Source organism: Symphodus melops (genome assembly GCF_947650265.1).
Source record: "Symphodus melops genome assembly, chromosome: 1".
In the NCBI taxonomy this organism is placed as follows: Eukaryota; Metazoa; Chordata; class Actinopteri; order Labriformes; family Labridae; genus Symphodus; species Symphodus melops.
In genome coordinates, this window is record NC_136691.1 from 39,164,399 (window position 1) to 39,189,751 (window position 25,353).

At 40.5% G+C, this 25,353-nt stretch overlaps 2 protein-coding genes across 3 annotated transcripts in view; both read right to left on the bottom strand.

Moving 5' to 3' along the window:
* Positions 1-1,768: 1,768 nt before the first annotated feature.
* On the bottom strand, positions 1,769-7,400 carry egr3 (early growth response 3). Of its 2 annotated transcripts, none has more exons than XM_079343663.1 (2): positions 6,893-7,400; positions 1,769-4,329 (listed from the first exon to the last, which is right to left on the bottom strand). In XM_079343663.1, exons 1-2 carry the CDS (start codon positions 7,044-7,046, stop codon positions 3,251-3,253), a joined length of 1,233 nt encoding a protein of 410 aa, XP_079199789.1. In that variant the 5' UTR covers positions 7,047-7,400; the 3' UTR covers positions 1,769-3,250. The 2 variants fall into 2 exon arrangements, with proteins under 2 accessions (XP_079199789.1, XP_079199790.1); XM_079343664.1 differs by lacking the exon at positions 6,893-7,400 and adding an exon at positions 4,460-4,898.
* A 5,787-nt stretch (positions 7,401-13,187) lies between these two features.
* Positions 13,188-25,353, bottom strand: part of pebp4 (phosphatidylethanolamine binding protein 4) — a 51,795-nt gene continuing 39,629 nt past the window's right edge. The window contains exons 5-7 of the mRNA XM_079343948.1: positions 19,625-19,670; positions 19,045-19,161; positions 13,188-13,368 (exon numbers count right to left, since the gene is read on the bottom strand). Coding sequence (XP_079200074.1) covers positions 13,277-13,368; positions 19,045-19,161; positions 19,625-19,670 — 255 coding nt within the window. The 3' untranslated portion in view covers positions 13,188-13,276. The remainder of the gene's footprint in view (positions 13,369-19,044; positions 19,162-19,624; positions 19,671-25,353) is intronic.

The following is a 25,353-nucleotide window of genomic DNA, read 5'->3' on the forward strand; positions in this document are numbered from 1 at the left end:
TTCAACACATAGCAACATACACCACACAGTTTTTCTTTCAGAGGAGGCCACTTTCTATTTACCATAAGTACAAACATCCATTCTCACCAGTAAAAAACTCAAATCTAGAACACAAAAGAGAGCATTATATTTGGTCAAATAAATTAAAATGATTTAGATAATATTAGTCTAAGAAAACATTACATATAAACGTTTTTTTCCTATCACCTATTTAGTATAATATATTTAGTGGGGACTATATGAGGCTGTCTGCTACAAGATTTTTACTTTTGTGGGTATTACTCAATGCACGATTTAATCTAGCAATACCAATTTTATCTCTGTTATTTATTTGATGCTGATTGAAAGATGTGTATCATATTAAAGAGCTAGAATTTTCCATGTTTTTAATTGCAAGCTCATGTCATCTCAGGCACATCTTGTTGCAAATTGCTTTAGAATTGTCGATGGCCATCCCTGCTATAAAAAATAATGAATTTCATTGTTGTCAACTATTGATTTACAGTTAGATGTTACAGGGAGTGTGAACTTGTAAACTGTATAAAAAAGTGAGAGGAGGCCTGATCATTTCAGCATGTAGATGAGCTGAGAAAAGACCATGAGGCCACATTAATTGGAAAGTAAGTGGACACTTGCCAGGACGCTGAGCCGTGAAAACTGGTTGTAACAGGAAAGAGAAAGCACGGCCTTGGAAGCTCATTACTGTTTGCACTGTGTTCTTTGTGGCAGCGCTTCTCGCAACCTTTCTCTTGGCCTTCTCAGTAGTTAGTCGATACTCTCTTTATGTCTGAATGCTGTGTCTTCTGACCAGTACAGGACTATGTTTTTCTCCAGCTGGTAACAATGCTGATAGGATTTCTGTGCCTGGCATACAGCCTACACTCCTTAATAGTCAAAGAGCAAATCCATTAACCACAGATATTGTTCGTCAAAGTAGATGCAGTAAGAATGTTGGTAATGAAAGGATACGATTATAGGCAGTTTTAACACTAAACAAGAAGGAGAAATCTTAAGGTAAGTGCGACTGAAATAATAGACCAACTGTAACGAAAAAAATATGATTTGTTTTCTTACAACAATGCCAACATTTTTGACATATGAGTTACCAGTACATACTGGGCTTGAAATTAGATAATAACTCCTAAATTGTGACATCCATGATTTCAATCATTCAGTTTAAAAAAAAATGTGTTGACCATAAGTGCTGTATATAAATTATAATGGATGAAAATGTCACTATAGTCTTTTTTTGCCCCACAGAGTCGATTCAGTCCTAGACATAAACATCTTCCTGCTTTTCAAAGTTAAGCTATAATGAAATATTTACGAAAAAGCAATCAATGGGCATCCATGTGTTTTGATCAAATTGGTCATTGCTCTGCTTTTGTCGATATGATATTACACCTATATCAATAAGGAAAGCTTTGAGAAAAATTTTGGCATTGCATGCATAACATTAAAAAAAAAGAAAAAAAAAAGGAAAATTATCCAATCATGTAGTCTCTTGCCTGTCTGAGAATGAACATTTCTCTGTACAATTTGGAGGATGTGTTAATTGAATACCCTTGACTGGGATTACACTAAAGGAACACATAATGTAAAAAATCTTGTTGTTTATTCAGAGAACACATTAGTGCTTCCTTGAACCATTTATCACTTTAAAGTGTACCCATGGTGCAAATGCTCTTATCCTTTTTTTTTCTTTTATGGAAGATAAAACACTATATTTTGTGCTGTTGTAGCACTCCAATAAATGATTGCAATAACATGTGACAACAAAATATTCTGTATTATAACTACATTACTAAAAGCTTTAAGACACATTCTGCACAGGCGGTCAGTCAATTTAAAGTTCTTGTTTACGCAGACATTTGTATTTACATAGTGTGCATGGAAGCATGCACATATATGCACAATTTAATAATTGACTTCTGGTGCATTTGACAGTTTAGTACAAAAGTGAAACTTCTACTGTAACTACCTGCATACATGTTTGTATACTGTACAAAAACAACTGCTTAGTTCACAACTCTGTCTCAGTCTTACTGTATTAAAAAAAAGAAAATGTAAACATGGACAAGGATATTTCATTATTTCCCTCATATTTTGCTGCTTTTCTTTTGACGAACTTGAACCAAGTGGTTAAGTCTTTTTACACTAAGAATCCTTTGCTTTCATATACTGCTTGTTTGCAACCCAGTGTCATATATTAAAGTAATTCAGTCTGTCTAACTGTGCTTTGAGTTCATTTGATTTACGGGTTGGTGCATGTGTCATGAATATATTGCATATAATTGCAGAACCCAAGAAAATATAAAATAAACATTATTGGTGAGCTTTCAAAAAAAGCAACAGAAATTATATCTGGTAAACAACATAAAGTCACCATAGAAAAAGGCAACAAAAATACACAGTGTCTCTCAGTGACTATAAATAAATAAGTATTGGAAAAGGCATCGATTGCTGCAGGCATGTTTGCTTTATCAGTACAGGTTACAGGACAGGACATCAGTGTGCTTTGTGTAACCCATTCAGTCATTATGTGGGCTTCATCAAATTTTGCAGAAAAACTGAGATCTCATGTTTGCTTGAACTCAACACATGTGCTAAGCTGATATCACTGCTATGTTTGGCAAATGTCAGGCACAATAATAAGAACAAGGTTGCTGTATTACCACAATACATTTGGCACATTCTTAAGAAAAAATAACATTCAAATATAAAATAAAAAAACAACACCTCAACAAAAAAACAACAAAAAAGACAGTCAAGTGCCACTAATAAGGTATCCATGACAGTACAGAAATATAACCAATTGCACTTTAAAACAGCCAAATAAAATTAATGCATTCTTTTCAGACAACACACCCTTTAACTAAGCTCCACTGTAATTGTGTCTGTTTTGACGCCTGTGATAGATTCTGGCTTCCTTCCAATTAAGAAATTCTCGGTAAAATTTACCAAAAAGTGTATCCAGACCAAACCTTACAGATTTTTTGACAGAATGTGCCATGGTGCCCTTCTTTGTGTTGGCACTGTGTTCACAGGAGGCTCTGAGTTACTTCCCCCTCTTTCTTTAACCAAAGGCATCCATCTCAAAATAGAAGTAACTGAAAAGAGCAGGCGATGCAAAAAAAAAAAAAAAAGAGGAAAAGAGTCACCTATTTCTCTCATTGTGGACATGGTCCTGTCTTCCTTAGTCTCTCTGTGGGGCATAGCGAGAGTCCAGTTCATGTGCTCGTAGTCACGGTCATGATGTCCCCACCGTTGGACCCCCACAGGAGTTGGGTGGCGAGCTGTGGCTCCCAGCACCCCCACTGCCCTTATCAGATGGCTTCTTGTCCTTCTGTTTCAGGTGAACCTTTGCATGTCTCTTTCTCTCATCACTCCTGGCAAACTTGCGTCCACAGAATTCACAGGAGAAGGGTTTCTCGCCTGTGTGTGTGCGGATATGTGTGGTCAGGTGGTCGCTCCGGCTGAAGGAGCGCATGCATATTCTGCACTGGAAGGGTTTGTGACCTGTGTGGATGCGTAAGTGACGTGTGAGCTCATCTGAGCGGGAGAAGCGTCTGTCACAGTTCTCTGCAGGACAGGCATGTGGACGTTCGTGGACAGGGGTTTTGCTGGGACGGTTGGGGTACTTCCTTGGTCGGATGGGTTTTAGGGTGAGAGTCTGTGGTGGTGGGTGGTGCTGAGGAGGGTGCTGCTGCCCGCCGATGAAACCTGGGTGAATCTGCTGCTTGTCTTTAAATGCCCTGATGGTCTCCAGGGGAGTTATGGGTGGAGGATTGACGCGGATGGGGTCCATTGTCTGGAAGGGCTTGTGCTCCATCACTCCAACCTCACCCTGGTGATGGAAAAGGTTGTAGTCAGGTATCATGGAGAAAAGGCTGCCATCCATGGGAGCTTTGGATGTGGAGTGATAGTCATTGCCGGGGTAGGCAAGTGCCGTGCTGGTGGCCGGGCTGTGGTGGAAGGAGACCTGGTCCTGGTACAGGTCGCTACAGGTGGAGTACGCAGGCAGCGGAGGACCGTATACCTGCTCCATGTCTGACGTCTGTCCGCCCATGCTGGCTGCGGAGGATGAAGTCTGTGTCGTTACTGTGCCAGGTGATGGAGAAACGCCCAGGATCCCCGCGCTGACAAGGCTGATGATGTTGTTGTCAGAGCACCAGCCAGAGCCGCCGATGCCACCTGACGGTGGAGTGTCAAAGGCAAACTTCCCAAGATAGGTGACAGTCTGCCCGCTGCGGTTGGACTGGAAGCTGGATCCATACTGAATCTCTCCTGATGCCTTGTCGCTTCCCATGCCCAGATCCATGATATTATCTAGATAAAAGCAAATTAAAAAAACGATGAATAAATCTTAAACATGGATAATCAATGCAATAATTTAGGAAATAAGTCCTGTAAAAGAGAAATTGTGGCAAAAATGTGGGGGGAAAAATAGAAAATTCACTTTGTCAAGCTGTTTAAACTTGAAGTGACAGTCCTCAGTTTGCCCAAAATTCAGCTATCCTGCATGTCTCTGCAATTGTTTGGTGAACAAGAGATGAAAAATAAAAGAAGTCCAGTGTAGTTCATAAAGAAATGTGAGCGCTGTCAGACCTGTAAGTTAAGTGAGTGACTGCTGCATGTGAGACAGTGGTGTCTCTCTCTCTCTCTCTCTTAGATCCCACAAGCCCTCATAAATCAAGACCTAAACACCCCCTTTGATCCAGTCATTGTGTCCCTCAGGAGGACAGCCAAACTGAATGGCAAGATCTGATTTCTTTACAGCGGGGAGGATTATAAGGCAGACGCCACATCTATCACGCTCAAGGATTCAAAACACATTTGCAGCAAAGAACATCTGCACATAATGGGGGTAAAATTTCATGTGTTTCCTTTCCAATCTCTGCATTAGTGAGCTTAACGCCTTTTGCACAAATATCCTTAATGTTTTAATTGTACAGAATGTTATACGTCACACTGAATATGCACACGCGCGCACACACTTGCACACACACACATTTAACTTATTTTCAAAGATGCCATAAAAACTATGAAACGCTTGATATACAGTTTCATGCTGATGAGCTCTGAGAGTTTGATGTGAGACAATTGAAGAGAATTATTTCTTAAACAGAAGTTGAAACAGCCGTCTCTTTTCATTTGCAGAAAATCATACAGAGGGGTGCTTATAAACTCACTCCCAGTAATTACAGCCTGCTGGAATTTGGCTAAAGGCAAATCGTAATGAAACAAACAAAAGCAAAATTATATATATTGCACAATACCTCTGAACACATGAGGTATATAGGAACTGTGACACTTGTGGCATTTTTAAGGTATGTAGGAGATTTAGCAAAGATGCCTGACTTGATGTCAATGTTTGTTTGTTTTTTACTATAAAGTATTGGAGGTCATTTAAGCAGTGGGACATTTAAACAGAATGAAGAGCACAAAAAGAAAGTCAACACTGTTCATAAGTCAGAAATGAAGAGCAAAGCACACACCTGCTCTACCTGTAAAATCACTGACTGGCACTTTAATTGCGTTTTTGTTATTCCTACTAAAATAGTACCCATTACACAATAACATAGATCTTCCTTTTGTATTTATTTTGCGAATTTCACCAAGATCTGACATAATTAAAATAGCAGCCTGCAACCTCACGTTGCAACTTTTTTTCTATTCAGGTAATTTAATTTGTTTCAGTATCTACCGAAAGAGGTCACAAACAATATATTGTTCTTGTATCTATAACAAAATAAATAAATCTATTTATGGACTTTTATTTGATGAACTTATATAAAAAAAGAATACATTATTTATAAGACCTGGCAGTGAGGAACATTTATGACGCAATGGTTAAAGGAATGAATATATTTCGAGTTAAATTCAAATTGAGGTATTATTTCAATTTAAGAACAAACCAAATTTAAAAATATGAATTGTTGCCACAGCTGATGTCCACAGATTCCCCGGGAAACTAAGGATTTAGAATATTTCGCGCATCATTGACCCATCACCTCAGAAGGTGAGCCCGGACAATTAGTGATTGATTTAATGCCAACACTGAGCTGAAACAACTAAAGTCAGCTTCATGCGGCGAGATGAATTCAATACAAATGTACATGAATAGGTTATAGTAGTAGCCTCTACAGAATGAATCCGTATCTTTGGCCTCGCAATCACATATGTTTCAGGGGCCTCGTGTATATAGGTTTCACATAAGGAATAACAGCCACACACGCCCACTGACATAAAATCTGTGACAGTTTCTAGAGTTACGAATAAAATACAATGTCTTGTTGACCCATCTTTGCGGATCGGTGTCAGAAAAGTTCATCTGTGGCATTTAGGGTTTTTGTTCACTTTAATTAGACACTGTTTTCTCAGAACCTACAGATTTCAGCTCTGTTAGAGCCGAGCTCGTTTTTACTGCGTAAATCTGCCTTTTTCACAGCCGTCCATATTTTTTCAAATGCGGGTCTGATTTTAAAATTGAAGGCCCCTTCAAATAACGCGGATTTTACTTAAATACACAGTAATCTAAATGGTTTTTTTAAATTCAAGATTTGATATGAGTCCAGTTGCTCTTTATCATGTTGCGCTTGAAATTCTGACATTTCGTCGATACGGACGAGGCTGAAGAGCTAAAAAAAATTACATTGTCGACCTAAAAGAAAGTTATCGTTAAGGTGATCCTGATTCATGACAGGCAGTGATTCACCTGACCCCATAAAGTATAACGTGCGAGTACCTGTCTTTGTGCGCAACAGCCCGAGCGCAAACAGGTGCTCCAAGCCCAAAGACAACTGTTGCTTTCTCGCACACAGTAGTTTGAACCACTTTAATGAAAACATACAAACTCACGCATGCCAGATAAAGTAGCGTACAAACTTACCTGTGTTCATCTGTGAGTAGTGATTAATAGATTCCGTACTGGTGAAAATGTTCATAGACGTCGGGATGTCCTCTTCTGGGTAAAGGCTGTCAGGGATCGTGTTTATTAAACTGCTCATGGTAAGAGGGAGCTTCTCCGCTAGTTTCCCTGTCATAGTAGTTAGATTCAGTCCGACATTTAGGAGGGACAACGCGCAGGTATCCAAGTGGCAAAAAAGCGTGTGTTCTCAAAGAGGAAAACACAGGTGTGGGGCAAAAAAAAAGAGACAGGAGTAGGGATGGATCCTGTCGCTCTAGCTGTCCAAGTATCCCGCGGAGGACGAGCAGCGCCGGTTCTCTCCTCCTGTGTGATCACGGGCTATTGTTGTTATTAATGTGATCACAGTGGACGCTGGGCTGCTTGTGGGGGAATTTGAAGTCTGTGAATCAATGGAGGAGGTGGTGGTGGTGTTGGTTGCACAAGAGCAGCTCTACTTGCTCTATTGGAGCTCGATAGGGGACTCCAGTTTGCCTGTATTAAATAGGGGGATGGAACATTTGTGTGACGTAGATGACCATATATGGACAGAGCACCCAGCGTAAGGCTCTCCGCTCGTCAGTTGGTGGAAACTACAGAGTGCATGCAAAAGGCTCCGAAGGATATAGAGAAAGTTAATCTACCTGTCACCTGCAGCAGAGCCCTTCTTCGGATGAGCCGCTGGTCCTCCTCTGTTTCTTATTGTGGAAAAAAATGAAAGCGAGTCATCTCAGTATTGTCATTATGTTGTGGACTATCAGAAACAAAGCTCAGTGCTTTTCAGACAGCAGTGTGGGCTATGAAAGAGTTTATTGTGTATTTTTCCTCATAACATGTAGCCTACCCTTTTTTTGGAACATCAATTATATGAAACATGCCAAAGAAACATTGGTGGGTGTTTCCTTGGTGGTTTTACTTTAAAACTAGTTTTGTCAAAATAATACTCTGACTTTGTATGCTTTGTATTGCAGTACACTGATTCACAACGCTCCTCTCATGCAGCCACTCTCACAAAGACAGTAATTGACAGAGTTAATCGCTTGTAAATATTGCAGGCGCTTTGTAAATCCAAGTGGCTTGCTTTGACTTGGAGCCCAAGTGACCGCTTAAGTGGAAACTCCAAATAAGGCAGTGTCCGGCCCCGCCCCGTCTCTCTGTATTTGGTCATGTGAGTTCCGGGTGAAGTGGTAGTGGAAAAGTGATCGGAAGCCACAGACGTTCAGAGAGATGTCAGTGGACAACGCGTCATGGATCACTTTTTCAATAACTTGCCAACTTGTGAATAGCACCGCTGATTGCCTCATCGTGTTAAAGAAAGATCCCCTTATGATTTGGTTTGTTACAAAAAAAGAAGGCGTTTATTCCCGTGAATCTCTTAAATATATACCTTGAGTTAAGATTTACTTCGTTTTTGTGTGATCTGAGCTTAAACCTATCTACTACTCTATCTGCAACAACATAAACCACACAGGCCTCTGCAAGAACAAAAAATAATCACAGGAAATATTGAATGAAATGTCAGAGTCTGAATATTCAGACCTGAGAAATTAATAGTACCTCAATGAACCAGAAGTGTAAACAGAGTGTGTGGGAGAATTAGTCTGAATCATGCTCTGTGTTTAGGGGGCTTACACAAACAGAGCAGCCATTACCACAGACAAGTCCTCAGTGTATGCTGTGTGTGTGTCTGTGTATGTTTATGAGAAGCAGACCTACCAGCAGGCACAGCAGAGTCCTCTCAGTGCGTCTTCTACAATCAGCAAAACAGACAACTGGGATTGCAATGGAATTGATGCTAAATTTAACACATTTTAGTCCAACCTCTTCGTATGTTGACTTCATCATCTGCATCATACTGACTCACTCGATTTGCACTGGGTCAAAAGGCACAAGTTACATTTGCCAAAAAACAAGATGTGTATGAGCTGTTCGACATTGTTGCCTGATGTCTATCTGCATGAGTGTATCAACAATTTCTTTATTTGACACTGTTTTAAACTTGGGAAGCCACAAATGTTAAATCTCTACGAAATGCTCAGTTTTTAGGCTGTTAATGTTTACACAATATAAATATTTGTAATACATTTAAGCAAAGAGACAAGCAAGCTCGAGGTGGAACAAGAGAAAAATGCTCGACAACTTATGTAAAGTTTGATTTCCTTCGAGTAAACTGCTTTACAAAAAAATTAGTGTGACAATGTTAAATTGTGAAATAAATGCTGAACAAGTGCCTAATCTATAGCGAGTTGTGTGTAGTGGGGGGCTTCTGTAGCTTAATAGTAGAGGCAATAAAAAGTAAAAAAAAACACACGCAGATTAGGTGCTGAGTCAGACAAATGTATTTCACATGCAAAAAAGGACTCGTAACATTTAAGTTCCCAAATATAAACATGTTTATGCGCTAAAATGCATTACAATGTTTCGAGCCGTCTGGGCTCTTCCTCAAGTGCTGTACAGGCAGACAGCTTCAGGTGTTGTTAAAGACAATGAAGGAGTCCCACTCATGGGCATGGGCATCAAACAAATTAAGCAAGTTAAGCAAATTAATTAGTAGTAAGTAATTAGTAGTAGAGTCGGTGATCTCTCAACATGAAGGTTGGTTCAATCCCCAGATCCTTCAGCCACATGTCCATGTGTCCTTGGTCCAGACACTTGCTGCTTTGGTGGCTGCGTGTGAAGGTGTATGAATAGGGTTAGGTAAAACTGATCCTCTGCCATCAGTGTGAGTATCTTGGTCACTTTAGAATGTAGCTAATGTGTAATTTATGTTGTGCCCAATATCATGCAATTTCTATTATTTTATTCATGGTATTTATTTATTGTGTAAGGCCTCAATACATGCAACTGATTATTTGACAACATTCATTGTATATTTTAAATGATTTTTCTTTTATTTTGTACTTCTGCAGTATATTGTATTCTTTTCTAGTGTTTATAGCATTTTATCATGTAGTTTATGTACTTTGTGTTGTCAGGTGTGTTGTTTGTCTTGTGTCATTTATATGTGGGACTACAGATGGAAATTAGCAACCTGCTAAAGCTGGCGCAACCATCTTTTTCTTTTAATAAATGATCAATGCCATTGCCTATAATTGCCCCCTGATAAATAGATAAGTAGAAATACATTTCAGTATGTTTTATTTGGGTTATACTAAAACCTGATAGTATGAGCGCATGCAAAACAATGCTGACCTCGTAAATGAGAGTTACAACAGTCTGTTACAAGCTTAAAGAAGATCAGGTCACGTTTGTTGTTACTGTTATTTAGTCCACAACATTGCCCACAATGATCAATGCAGCGGGAGATCCATGGAAAATGGGTGCCTCCTCACTCTTATTTAGGGACTGAAACTAGTGAGAGAATTCCATCAGGTCGCGACGAGGACTTGTTCTACAGCAGTTTCCCTCCTCAGGGGAGGCATGTTTTGTGGCTCTGTGGTTGGAAAGTTGGCAGCAACACCTGGAATACCTACCTGTTGTAGGTTTATTTCCTCGACTATGAGCTTGATCACATGGAGCAGCCCTACAGCGTTTTTCGACGGGTTGTGGTATCCTGGCTCCTTTGCATATGAGGATTCCATGGAAGTACAGACTCATTTCAAAGCAGAGTGGAAAACTCACAGGGCACTCTGGATGTATAAGCAAATTAGGCTTTTTTTTCCAAGCCTCATGGGGATGGTTAATTTCATGTTCCTTGCTGTTATTGAAATAAGTGGAAATGTTGCTAATTATAACAGTAAATTTACTTTAAAAGCAAAGGCCTCTGTTACTATTATGACTGGATGTCATAAATACTTACAGCATGATATGAAATGTAAGTATTATAAGGCTGAACAATTTGCAAAAATCAATGCTCTAATAAGTAAAGGATTCCCAAAAGACAGCTAATCTACAAACTAAGACTCTTAAGGCACTCAGCTTTTTATTTTATTGAGTTGACAATATCGAGAATATTTGCTTTAGACGAAGTTAAAGGAAGATTTACAGTGTAATGGTTACAGACGGGGCACCTTCTGAAGAAAATGTTCTTGTTTCATAACAAGAACAAGTAGTATTTTATAATGATTCTAATTAAACATCACTTGGCCTTTATTACCAGTCTGAGTTGATGCTAAATGAAATATTTTGAATAATTTATTCAAGATTGAATTAATCAATCTTCATGTATTGTGTTGAATCATAATAAGCATTATTTAAAAAAAAAACACTCTACAAAAAAGCAGATCTAGACTAACTCTGTCTTCCACAGTGAAAAACAGATAAAAACATGCATTGAAAACGCGAGGTCGCTCAAGACACCTAACCATTCTACTTTTCAAAAGGGGCTATTTAGAGCTTTGTCTTTCTCATCAGTAAGTGCAAGAAAGCCTTGAAAATAAATATATGATGAGAATTTTTTCCAGAGTTTGGACCCAAATCTCCAGGTGTGCTACACTGCACTGAATCTCTGCATTTAAACTTTTAGAATAATACCAGTCTGTTGGGGTCAAATGCAAATATGTGTAATGTGCAAAGTGTTGGTAGGCATCAACCAGATGAAACATTCAAATCCATTTTGCTGCTTGACACAAAAGCGATCAACAGCAGAAAGTCTCCAGTGATATGCATCTACTCTTCAGCAGCAGATAAAGAGAGTTGAGACCCGACTCATCATGCATATTAGATCTCTCAGTGCCTGTTAGGCAATTGAATTGATTATACAAATGTCTTTTAATTAATGTAAACTTGAATAAATTAAGAAAATATTGAATGCTTTTCTGATATCATCAGGGGATGTGAGAAGTATTTTTTTTTTCACAGAGACAACATAGTGTGTACGGGTGTCTATAGCTGTCAGTTTTTCTTAATCAGAATATTTCAACTCTCCTGACATTTGGAGTAAAAATAAACACATTGAAGGAAGCTGAGTGGCAAAACCCAGCTGTTTTGGCAGGATATCTCCATGTTATAAAGGAGAAAAAAAAATGCACAGTGTATTTGGAAGTACAAATCTTGGCATTTCAATGGTGTACTGATGGATTCAAGTAGGTGGTTTTTGGAAGAATGCTCTCCCACTTGGCATGCCTCACAATGAGTGTGGAATTATACTCCCCTTGCCAATTGTTCAAAATGTGATTTCATAAGTCATATAAGATGGGTAAATCAAGGTCAATAACGATATTCAAACTGACGGATACTTCCCATGTGTTCAAGAAAGCAGTGGACTGCCTAAGCGTGTGCATTGTTTGGTTGTATTGTTTGTGGATGCGGCTGCTTTGACTGCTAAGTCGGGCAAACAAACAAAGCGGATGCAAGACAATCTGATCAATGATCTTCCAGAGTTCATGGAAGGGGCACATAGGGGTTTACCAAGGCTGGCTTAACCACCAAAGGAACAAAAACCTCCATTACCTACTCCTGCCGAGCCCACTGATGAGACACCAAATTAGGGTCAATGAATCCACCAACTAAAGATTGATCATCAGAACATCAAAGTGGCTCATTTAAATCCAGCCTTTTTTCAGACATCTGGGGTATTGATACAAACTCCTCCCTGAGGAGGGTTGCTGGTTAGAAACCGATATTCCTCCTGGGGGGTACTCTGACCCACCCTCTACAAAGCCGCTCAAAGTCTGAAAAGTAGCTCCTCGTGAACGGGTTGAAAAGTTTATCCACAGCATCCTCTGCAGACCTGCCAGGTGGGGCTCTTATGCAACCTTGCACAGTTCAAAACCGGTTCATCATCCCAAAGTTACACTCAAGGACACTTCAACATGTGCAAGAGCTGATTTTACTTCAAAAGAATCCATCGAGAACCTGAATTAGCTTTGTGTTTTTCCGACCGAGGTGAGAGTGGTCAATGGAAATATGATAAACAATGACACAAACAGTTCCCTACACTCAATACATACCACAGGCCTTGCAGCCCCTCCCCTTGCTCTGTCTCACTGCAGAGTATTTTGGTTCAAGTTCCACTCCGGCATCCGGCTCTGTTGCGGTCTCGGTTTCACCTCCCACTTCCTTTTTTTGGCCCTGACGTGTTTCCGCCCCTGAATTAGAGTCAACTCTTTCCACACCGAGTTGTGATATCAGGCCGTCTTCCTTCTCTTGGTGACAGTGTTCGGAAACTAATAAGAAATCCCCAGTGAGGTCAAAATCTATCCCAAATCTGTCGCTCCAGACCGCGACACAGCAAAACAGAGAAACATCAAAAAACATAGCAGCTGGTGCAACTCAAAGAGGAAATGTCTGTCTACCTGAGTGATAAGATAGAGGCAAAGAAGACTAGCCTGTTGTAAGCTTTGAAGAATTGATGCTGTTTAATTCAGGGAAAGAATGAACATCACTGTTATGTTCTTTTTCACTAACATTTCTGACTTTAAGAATCCTTCAGTCCTCGTAGTTTTTGGTGAGAAACTGCAGAGTGGCCACAGGCTTTCCGAGATCGAACCTGGTGATGAAGGCCGATAGATCCCATTTACCTGTGGAGACAAGAAAGACACAAACAGAGTGTTATTTCTGGTAATTTAGACATAATGTGCTTGAAATACAGTTTGTTTTCAGTGTACAAAGATGAAATACATAAATAACTAAGATCAATTAAAAAGGTTATAAGAGTCCATATTACAATATTTACAATATTCAACATAAATTTAGCAGAATCTGAGTGTAATCTCTGCTGCATTACAGGAGCATCATTTCTCCTGACCGCTTGGCCCGTGTTAGAGGGATCTGAGGCCTAACTGAGCAGCACATGGCTCTGGGATGTGAGTCACTGAGAACAGCACTACTGAAAATAAAACATGTTGCTGTAATGATGGAGGTGGGAACGCAAGGACGTATTGGCAAGAAGATATGATTCAATTGCCTGGACTGTTTCTTTTTTTTCTTCCCTCCCCTTTTAAACAAACACCAGACGGCCATCCGGCTGGTATGACAATATCACTTCTTAGATTTTGACAAGCGCTGATTCCCTGCAGCTTCTCCTCCCTTTAGAAAAAAAAGAGACCATTTTACAATTATTATTCCAAGGTAACAAAACCCTGTGTGCTTTCAAGTTGCAAACTCCAACAGATTCTAGAGGGAATGAGTGAATGTTTGGGTGCACATAAGACAATGCCGCGCCGTGTAATCCAGGGAATGGCTGACTTTCTGGTATTTCCGTATGTGCAGGAATTGCATTAACAGATGCTCAAGAGAAAGAAAGTTAATCTTTTGCAAAGAAAGCCAACTATTGAAATGCTCCAAATACTAAGCAAAGATGGTCTTGTAGTTAGGATCCCAGTCTGATCCTGCCTGGATAGAAACATTACTGCTTTTCTACTCTTGCAGCAGTTGCTTTACAGGCCTTTGCTGTGGCTGTTTTCATCATCAGGGAGCAACATTTTGTATCTTCCCAAGGAATACATCTGAGCGAAGAAATACCCTTTAACCTTGCCAATCAAATCAATGCACACACAAGTCGGACAGATTTTTTTTTTTTTCTTTTTCCCATTTTTGGCAGATTGTCTTACTAAAGCCATGATTTTGCAGCCTTTTTTTCCTCCATATTTTCTTATTATATCAGTATTGAATGTGAATGACATTATCACCAAATTCTTTCTCAACTTTTTTGGACTCATCCACCCTATCTCATCCTCCTTACCTAAATCGTTTAGTTTATGAGCCTGACATCTCAGTCGCAGACACACAGTCGGTGCCATGAGGTCAGGTCAGGTTCTGAGCTCAGCTGGGAGAGACTCTGAATAATAACTGGGAGATGAGCAGATGAGTACCTGAATGTTGCCAGGTCACCGCAGAAAGGGCTCTGATAATCAAGTGAGGGCAATGGAATCAAGTGACCTGTCTGTATTGTAGGGCATGGTCCGGTGGCCCCTCTGGCCTGTGCTTCAGTGGGAGATAATTCACCGCCTCTGTAGATCCTCAAACTGCACTGAAAGCTGAGGGGTGAGGCAGCTGGGTGATGGACTTCACACAGACTATTGGGATATAGTTCATGGCAGATTTCATACATTAACGGTAAAACTTTCTCTAAACCTTTCATAGGCAGAACCTGCCTCACTGCAGCGTAAGGCGACGTTTCCTCGAACAGAGATTGTCACACTGAAGATGATTTTATTGTAACGATCATGAGGGAGTCAAAACCAGGCACTGCTTGTGAGGCTTTACACACATAATCCTGTCTAAAGCTGTGCAATCATTGGGTGCAATCCAAAAAGAGGCAAATTCACAATATCTGGTGCTATCACACTGGCTGCTACCCCTGTGAATTCCTAGACTTACAAGTGACCTTAAAATAGGCTGGTGTGTGTTTGTAGTGAGGAGACGTGTTTCCACCTCTCCCATCTGCCTGCTCATGGAAAGGACAGATAGTGTAGGACCTGAGGGCGATGTTAAAGTCTTCCTGCCTTCCCTTTTGTTTCCACCTTGCTGCTCCGTCTGGGTATGGCAGGAAGATCAGGACTGCTGTGAGGTGACACAGAGCTGCTACATTTAGTGGTGTGGGCGGTGTCCCTGTTAAACCTCTTACAGTCTCTCAAAAATACTCCAAACCAAGTAAACCTGTTCATCACAGGAGAGTAAGAGGAGTCGCATCGGAGCTTATCAGAACGGCACTGAGCTTTATCACAACATGCTCGTAGTCCTATCATCATAAAGGGGAAGTTCTGTGTGTGTGTGTGTGTGTGTGTGTGTGTATGTGTGTGTGTGTGTGTGGGGGGGGGGGGGGGGGGGGGGGGGGGGGGGGGTGTCAGAGGTCATGACCTGTAGGCCAGAGGTGAGCATTGGGGAGCTTCAGCAGGGAGTTTGGCTACAGGTTGAAGAGCGATGTTAGCAGCATACGTTGTTACCAGATGTGAGGGACTTTAATTAATAGTCCAAACTATTTGTTAGTTTGCTAATTATTGCATCGGTAACGAATCATCCATGAGGTCAACTCGTGGTGATGGTGAGTGAAAATGTCCTTTCACAATCATAATTTCCAACATTGCAGTGTGGTGTCATCAAATGTTTCAACCCACCAACCAGTCCTAAAAAAAAGGATTTCATTGGCTTGAATTCGGCTTATTTGGTATGTTACTTAAAAAAAGACCAAAAAATGTCTTCCTCTCCTCTGGATCAACTGGTTTCCTTTTTTTCGGCTGTACTTTGATTACTCATTTCAGCAGTGGATCTCTGGATGAAGGGAGTTCAGAAAATTCTAGAAACTTTAACCTTAACTTTCACAAGCAGTCTTTAAGATGAGAACAACAACAACAACAACAACAACAAAAAACCCAAACCAGCCAAAATTTTACACGTCAAAGTGTTCCTTGGAGGCAGCCGACTCCTGGCTGAGGCTCAGGCCTGCTGTAGCAACCAAATCCTGGCTCTCTTGACTCCACGCAGCTCTGATTAATGGTAGAGGCTGTGGGTGGGTGGTAGACATGGATCTGCCCATTACCACACTGCAACACTGCAAATGGCTTCAATTACTGTGGAGTGTGCTGAGCTGGCAGTAGGGGCTCTCGGAGGCAAGATGAGCAACGTGTAGCATCCAGCAGCTAACTCCACTGTGATGCGTTCATTCACACAACATGAGAGTCACGTACATCCTCTCGCTTATTATTTACTGAAGATCTGAGGGGAAAAAAACCACATTTTTCAACGTTGTTCTTTTTTTATTTTCTAGCAAATAATTAAAAATCTGTTGTGTCTGATCAGTATTTGGAAGGTTTAAGCACACAGGGGGAGGATGTGTGAGAAATGTATGTACAAACTACCTTGTTAGCTGAAACAACAATTGTTAGCCTCCTTCAAGGCCTCATCGTTTCTCTCCCCAGCTTTGTAACACTCTTCCCCTTGACAAAACGACTTGGCTGCACCAAACATTCACAGGACATATTATGGGCTTGCCAAGTGACTAACAAGTATCACGAGGGCCCGTGTGCCCCCGCCTGCCCCCCACTCTGGCACTGGGGCAGCCTTCAATCAGGGAAAGCCTTCCTGAGCCAGTGCGAAGGGGATTCCCCCACGATCAAGCCCTTGTGCCCGGTGCCAAGAGTGAAGCCCCCCTGTAGTTCCTCATGTAACAAACCAGCTGTCTTCATCAGTTCACTGACCCATATTGATAACCTTAACACAGGAGGCACAGCAGACTCCCACAGTCCTCACAACAGCCCTGCTCCACCTCTCATTGTTCACCCACTTTACTACTCAAGTGATGGCCAGAGATGAAAGAAAAAAAGACGACAAATTTGCAATAAAATTGAGTCAATGACTGCGTGACTGGAAGTGGAAAATGATCATTAGGAGTCTCCCACCCACGACTAAATGCTCTCCCCTTTGCAAATCACATCAATTAATGTCATGGGCTATGAAAAATGCTCTCTGTGTCATGCCACATGGAGGGAGGACAGACGCTAATAAGTGAACATACTTAACGGAGGAGGTGGGGAGACATGGGATTCCCTCCGTTCCTCTTGTCTGAGCAGGAATTCCGTGATCATCACGGCCAAGTGGAAGCCAAAAATAAAACAGCAGGTACGACACAGAAATAAACCAAGCCAATAAAAAAACATGACATTGAATTTTGTCCTATTAATAGAGAACGACTGGGCTTTAATTCTCAATATTTCACACTGTCTTTAGCCATTGCCTTCTTTATCCTCTTCAAAATTGACCCATCAAATAAACATTTGATTATCTGAGAGGGAATATCTTAATTTCATTTCCTTTGAATAGAGAGAGCAGAATGAAGGAGAGAGGAAGTACAGCAGCTACTCATACAGTAGATTAAGGATGGGTGGATCCACTCAGTTCAATCGCTTCATAATGTGGGCGCAACTACAGTATTAGAGCAGAAACGAGACTGCTCCAGTTTATTATGTGGCGCAAAAATGATATTAAAATATTCCAAACAGCAGGCAACTATTCATGTCGGGATTTATTCAGCTTAACCAGTTCTGACACAGTGAATACAATTACAATTTGATAAGAGTTCATCTTCCCAGATCTGAATTTTGGATATGTTAAATTCTCCAAATTACATTTCTATTGACGTTTCTTTTCTTCCAGCGGTTTCAACATCAAACAGACCTCAAACTAATGTGCCTTGATTGTTTGCTGACATAGCCGTCAAAACTTCAAACAGAAACTGGCAACTTCACTCATTGACGTCCGCAGCGCTTGAAGTCTCAAACCGCCCCAATCTCCCCTCAAATCACCGGCTGTGACCCGAGTAGAGCAGACAGACGGGCACGCCTCCTGTGAGGTGCTGCACTTGTACATCCAGGTGAAGTTTCCCAACCTCCGAGAGACTTTTATTCAGGGGGGAGGAAAAGTCAGAAAAGCTGAAAAACAAAAACTCTTCATTCTGCCAGTACGACTAAGGTACAAAACCATCTGGTATTACAGTCAGTATATGATCAAAGGTATACCTATGTTAAATATGGTATTATTCACGTGTGCTGACATGTTAGAGACAGATTTCAGGTCTGGCGTGGTCAGACTGACACGTGCACGTCTGCGTGGGAGCCGACAATACTCGTCTTGACCCTGCAGGTATCAGCACTGCAGCAGACCGACTCACTAACCTCATTAACATGTCCCTTGTTAACCTGAAACATCTGATAAGAAAATCATCTTTTTTTTGAATAGCAACTTCCAATGCTTTGATTAATTATTCATAATACACATAACTGTTTGTGCTCCACTCTTAATGTACACACCAGCAAGAAACGTGGGTTTCAAGATAGTTAGATGTCTTCTGGCTGGAGTTTATTTCCGGGCCCTTATGTAACAAATCAAATCACTAATAATAGATCGACAGACATTTGTTAATACGGAAACAAGTCACTCTATATAAAGGATTAAGCCCACTCAAACAAATGAGGCAATATCTAAATCATTCTTGTGTTGTTAGATGACATAACTTCCTACTTTGTGTCAAGAATATAAATATTTTCTTACTGATGCTTAAAAAAATCTTTCTGTCGCTTGAAAAAGAGCAAAAACTACAAGGATAAAAAACAGTAATGTTGGTAATTTGAGAGGAAATGATTAATGATTTGTTGTTATGTCTCTAATGCTGATTCAACAACTCGTGTTGGTGTATGATGGATGATACTGCAGTGACCAAAATGTTGTGAACTGAAGGTGCTGGTGAGTTGAGTCATTACCGCGGGATGAACTCTCCTTCTCAGCCAGGGACACCGATGTGTCTGGAGGCTGCTCAAACAACATGAACTGGTAGCGGTGAAAACCAGTCTTCTTAGGCGGAGTTGGAGGATTATATTCTGCAGGGAAAAACAACAAGTGAGAAACTTTGCTAAGTTTACGATGAACCAGTGGTCATTTTGGTTGTAACCATGAACATGTGGAACTCATCATAGTTATATTTAGTAATAAGCTGGATACAGTTTTTTTTTAATTATCTTTAATACCTGTTCTGCAAGAAAAGAAACTTTACTCTCTGATGCATTTTTTACAGCACTCAGACATGTCAGATGTTACACATTCAAAACCTTTGGCCTTAACATGACACTCATTATTATAAACCAAAGTGAAACTGAGGATTTGTGTTTTTTGTAATTAAAGTAAATGTATTTATTGACATCATATGAATGTGTTGAATATGCACAGTGCAAATGAATGTGTAATATATCTATATTTTAAATATGCAGGAATCAGCACTAAAGTTGAATGTCTTCCATAGTTCTGAGTTTTTAAAGTGACCCATTAGTTGCAAACTGTGCTCACCGGTGAGGGTCGTCCCTTCAATCTGTCCTCTCTTCAGCACACTGCCCTGATAAAACACACACACAGACACACTCAGGTATAACCTTAATGAACATTTTTTGAAGGTAAGACACATGTTCTAAAACTAACAATATGATAGATTGGGTGTTTTTTAAAAAAAAACATATTATTATTATTTTTTTTTAAATTATTGTCCTGAACAAAACTCAATGCCACTCTTCTGTTTGTTCTCCCACAGCAAAACATGTTCAGTGAGCCCTTAGCTCTGTGGTTAGTCTTTGAATTATCAGCCACTGTGCAAACACCAGAGATGAAGGAGAAGTCATTCGATTCCCAAGATAGTTGTTACAGGCTGACCTGCAGGTTTTTCATTTTACTATATTAGAGATTGTTGTAAAAAAAAAAAAGAGAGAGATGATACTTGATAGATGGTAAAAAAAAAACTATACATGAAGCCCCCTACCAGAAAAAGAAAAACACATACAATTGTTGATACAAATGTGAAAATACAATGTGAAAGATCTGTTATATTAATATCTGAAGACATTTACTGGACAAAATACATTTCATCATCAAATGAAAACAATGAGAGAATTTCCATGAGGCAATTTCCCATATTATTAATTGTATATTAACTTTCTGTTGCCTAGTGACAGGTATCATGTTACCTGAAGTGAAACAATGATACATGTCATGATCATTTCCATGGTATACTTGTCAGGTGAAACTCCCTCAGCTCCAGGAGGCACACAGTCATTCACCTCACACAGGAGTGATTGTTTAACACATTGGCTGCTTAAAGCAAGATGGCTGCGAAAATCCTCGAGTGGGAGGATAAAGGACCAAATATGTTGTCCGAGAAATGGCCCAAAACCCACTTGAGGTAAGCATGGAAGTTCCCATCACGGGCATCAAATATCAGATCCAACCACCTATTTTCTGCACACACAGGCTCCCTCCGCAGGGTGACAGAGGTACTGTGTTACTAGACAGCATGTGAGGACAAAAGACAGAGGCTCCTTCTGAACTCCTGTGATCTTTCTGCAGACATTTGAGTTGTTGCTTGAACAACAGATCAAACAAAAATAGAGTTTACAGCTGCCTTTTACTTGAGGGATGCAGACTCAGAACATACTGGTACATTGTGGAGTTTATTAAGACATCTGGGGTGAGATAAAAACACATTTACTCGGAGGTACAACGATCTTATTTGTGATGAGGATAACAAATATGTAACTGTTGAATGCCATACATGATTGCTCCAATGTATGTTGTGAAAAATAAAATCCTTCTATATTCCCGTACAAGTATAGATTAAAAAACCATTGCTCTATGGTAAAAATGTACAAGAAATGAGCTTGATTTGTGTTTTTTTTTTATTCCGCACCTGGCAGCTGATGAAATACTGCCATGGTGTTTAGTGCCAAATAAAAATGTACAACTCTAGTCATAAGCACATAGTGTGTATGCCAGAATGACTGAGATACACTTTGTAATGATTCATTTACAAATATTAATTATTTCACGTGGGATATGGAGCAGCAGTATCAGAGCATGTGTCCTCTGTTGTTCGTCCTCTCATCTTTTAAACGGCTCTTTAGAAGGTTTAGCAGTAGATAAGACAGAGCAGAGCACCAGTGTTTACACAGACTGGTAAAATATTCAGAAGATTAGTTTCAACTGTGAGGATCTTCATCTGCTGATCAGTGAGAGGAAAAAAAGAAGAAGCTTTATTTAGAACTAGCAAGAGTCCTGCAGCCCGCAGGATCCAAACCCATTGCCATAGCAACAGGTAGTCAACATTTGAGCATGCAACATTTTCCCATATCTTGGTGCTTGTTTCTCTCTCACTCTCCATGGCATCCCTTGCCCTTTTAATTTCATTATAAAGCATCAAGTGAGAACAGCAGCAAATGAATCTGACACTGATATTCAGCTAAACAATAAAAGTCAAGTCATTAACAGGAAGCGACACATGGAATAAAGTACATCATATTCAGATCTACACAGTGATTACTGTCTGTGCTAAAGTGGTCTATCTTTACATTGTGACAAACCAGGGCAGTGTGAAGGTCTCCGACTCTTGTTCTGGTGTTCACTGGGGAGTGACGGACCCCTCCTCACACTAATCTACAGGACTTTCTCACAAGGTGGGCGAGCCTCCCTCAGGGACCCCGCTGTGGGGGCGGACACAGAGCGTGAAAAGTTCTGACCGCTAAATGACTGACAGCTGCTTGCTGTGTTTAATTATGTTTCCTTCGAAAAGGTTCAGCTGGAGGTAAGAGCTGTAATAAGTGTATTATTTTATTCTTGGAGTACTTTCTTGGAGTGGCAAAGTTTGGATGATAAATGTTACAGTAATATGGAGGTAACTTCAAGTGAAACACTGACAATGTAAATGTACTGAGATGAAAATGATAACTCACTTTTTACTTGACAGGGTGGAAGTGAATGCAATTCTACGTTATTCAATTGATTGAATGTCTCTTTAGCCAGTTGAATGGTCTTCTTGAAAACCCCACCCATGCAAAATCTGGGATGATGATAAACAATTAAGGAAATTATCTGATTACAAGTCTCCCACAATGTTTGTAAAGCCCACCAATGAGCTGGAGAATAAGCCCCTACACGGCTCTCACAGCTGACAGCTCACAGTTTTTCATATCATAAATCCATGACAGCTTTAATGGGGAAATCAAAAGGCACATGATGCATTGATGAAGTTAAGCTTGGATCAATGATATTCTCAGCTTGGATAAAAGTTTGAGCTCAGGGTTTAAAAAAAGTCAAAAGTGTTGATACTACAAATCTCAGACACTGTAGAGCTCCCAAATACAAGCAGGGTAATTTCCCATTGTTGCACTGTGAGGATTAAGTGCCTTCATTTGGATATCCAAAATATTGGTGTTACTGCTTTTTTTAAGCATAAACAAACAAAGCAGTAATGACCCACAGGTGAACCATCATGTTGAAATGTAAGTAAGAAAGCAAGTTTGCTAATTTTATATTGCTTTCTCTTGTCTGTCTATTTTTCCCTGCCTGTTGTTGTAAGTGCAACATAGCAGTGATTTAGTTTATAGATATTTGCTACAATCCAAACTAAACCTTATTTTGAAATTTAAAAAAAATACAGAGCTCAGAGGGTAAACACTAATATCTGAGTAGACAACATAGACAACTGTGGTTCATCATCAAACAGCAGCAGAAGAAATGCGCCAATCACTAAATCAAGTTAGAGAGAGAGAGAGAGAGAGAGAGAGAGAGAGAGAGAGAGAGAGCTATTCAAGAGTTATTAGGTGAAACGAAATGTGACTGTGCGCTTTGCATCGTCGTACGAGGGGAATACCCAGTCCAGTAGCTGTGATAGTGAATCACACAGAGCAGTGTGGGAGAGGCAGAAACTGACCAAGATAAAAACTGAAAGTGTCAAAATGGCCTTGTTACTTAACATACTAAACAGAGAGGAACATCACACTCTAATGCACGACAGCCTGTCAATCTTTCATGGGAGGAGGATTCATTTTGATGGAATGGCCAAGAATCAGTGAGGAATGTATTATTATTAGTATTAAAGGAAATTACTACACCTGAATCCAACGGAGGAATGGATTTTGTGTTTGGTAAGACATTATTTTATTTTATTGTAACAGGACAAATTAAAAAGAAATTTTACAACGCTGCAGATTGTTCAGACAACTACTGATGTGTTTGTGGCAGCAGGGGGGTGTAGTGAGTAGGGACATAAGGTTTCAGACGGACCCCAACAGGAAACACGTGGCCTGGTAAAAGGGCCTTGAAAAAGGAGGAGACAGACTTTAAGAGAAGTGAGATGCAGGGAGAGTCCCGACAAGCTGTTGTGCGGCTGATCTGGGATTAGCCTGTATGGATTCAATCATAGAAATAAAGAAGTTACAATCAGAAGTCTTCATTCAAATATTTAGATTCACTTAAAGTGACCTGCGCTGGCTCTATAGGAGCTAGTAACCTCTTTATAACTATGTATGTATGGATGTAGTCCAGTTGTCATGTTACAGTATGTACACTTCGGTCCTGTCTCTTTCTGCTGCTCATCGGGGCCTTACTTGCCTTCATGTTTTACTGACTCTACACTGACTCAGTCAAAGTAAAAAGGATCCCAAACAACCTACACAATATGAGTGATGAATAATTCTGAATAATCTGGAAAAAGCACTGCAGCAGAGCTTTTCTGTGGGTCACGTAACAGCCTGACACTCCAACCACAAATATTCAGAGCAAAAACTCTGGCTCTCTGTTCTGTGTGAAGGCAGATACACACCAACTCATTTATCATAACCAAAACAAAGAGTAAGAATTAGTTCAGTCAAAAGCAGTATTATCCGCCATTAAATTGTCAAATGTCGCTCTGGAGATTTCTCTCAGGATTAATAAAGTACATAGAAAATAGAATTCTTCTGAATCAAGCAGGAAGATATTCTTTCCTGGGTGCACTTCCGTTCGGCTGCAGTAAGTAGGGTAAGTTTGCTCAACAATACGTGATTTGTAAACTCCTCCAGGCCTTAAAGAAGAAGATGAGCTGTGAGTTTGTATAATATGTCTGCATAACTTCCGCCAGGAATCCTCGGAAAGAGCCAATAGGTAGGAGTCCGTGAGGAGGTGGTGGGTAGGCACAGGGGTGCGGTTTCACCAGGAATACCCACTTGCCCAAGAACCCTTTTCTTTCTCTGTGTGGGTGAGTGCTTCCCTTTGTCGGTTACTCATGCACCTCCTTGTATATCCACCGCTTCCCTCCCCCTCTGCCGCACACCCTGTAAACCCACACCTACGACAATCAGCACCCACGTCCTTCTAATGCAGTTCTGAGAGCATCATTCTCCCTTTTACTTGCAGTCAGGCTAACAGACGGGGAGAGAGAGCATGACAGATGGTGTTCACAGCTCTATTTCTGAGGCTGGACTTGTACCGCCACAGCCACTCCTCCCCCCCCACCCACCCCCCCACCCCCCCTCGCCTATTCCACTCAAGCCAAGTGCTTATGACTGCCTCCTCATCTTCGCCTCAGTAATCAGCCCATTCATTTGCAGGGTTATTGTGAATTAAAAGTACGTGTCTCACAAGGAACCTCACAGTTTACAGGTTAAACACAGTTTTTTCCCCCTCACACATGATTGCTAAAATAGGGTACTAAATTGTCTCAACAAAGCACAACGTTTGAAGATTTCTGGATTTTAAAAAGACTCCATGAAAAGATGATTCATTATGGGGGGAAAGAGAGTAGTGAATTCACTTGACGTACTACAGTAAGTATACAATCAACCATCAGTCTTTCCTCAATGATATATGTCCACTGTTACTCAACCGTAGAATAATGCAGGATTCTCCTTAAACTGCAAAAAAGTTATCATATCAATGACATACTGTAGTGAGGCATGTTGTTGAATTTCCTTAGATTGGGAGGCTGGGAGAGGCCTACCATTACAGCCACAAACACTTAGTGGTTCCTGTGACCATTAAGCCACATGAGGCAAAGCACACTAACCACTCAGGATACCTCCCTGGTATGTAGGGCTTCTGTAACCCACAGATGAATTAACTCTCATCCCTCATCAAATTCAGCACTGAAAATTACATCTTTAAAGCTCGACCCTGGAATCCCCAAAGTTTGGTCCGTCTTTGTCAGGAGCAAGTGCTGGTCAAATACTCGCATGATTAACAAAAACCATCATATGTTTTAACTGGCTACAATGAAA

What these genes read in the sequence shown, in the direction of transcription:
- egr3 (XM_079343663.1), bottom strand. Translation starts at nt 7,046, where the DNA reads ATGACAGGGAAACTAGCGGAGAAGCTCCCTCTTACCATGAGCAGTTTA. An exon ending in CTACTCACAGATGAACACAG is followed by an intron (nt 4,330 to 6,892) that starts GTAAGTTTGTAC and finishes GCTTTTATCTAG; the next exon opens with ATAATATCATGGATCTGGGC.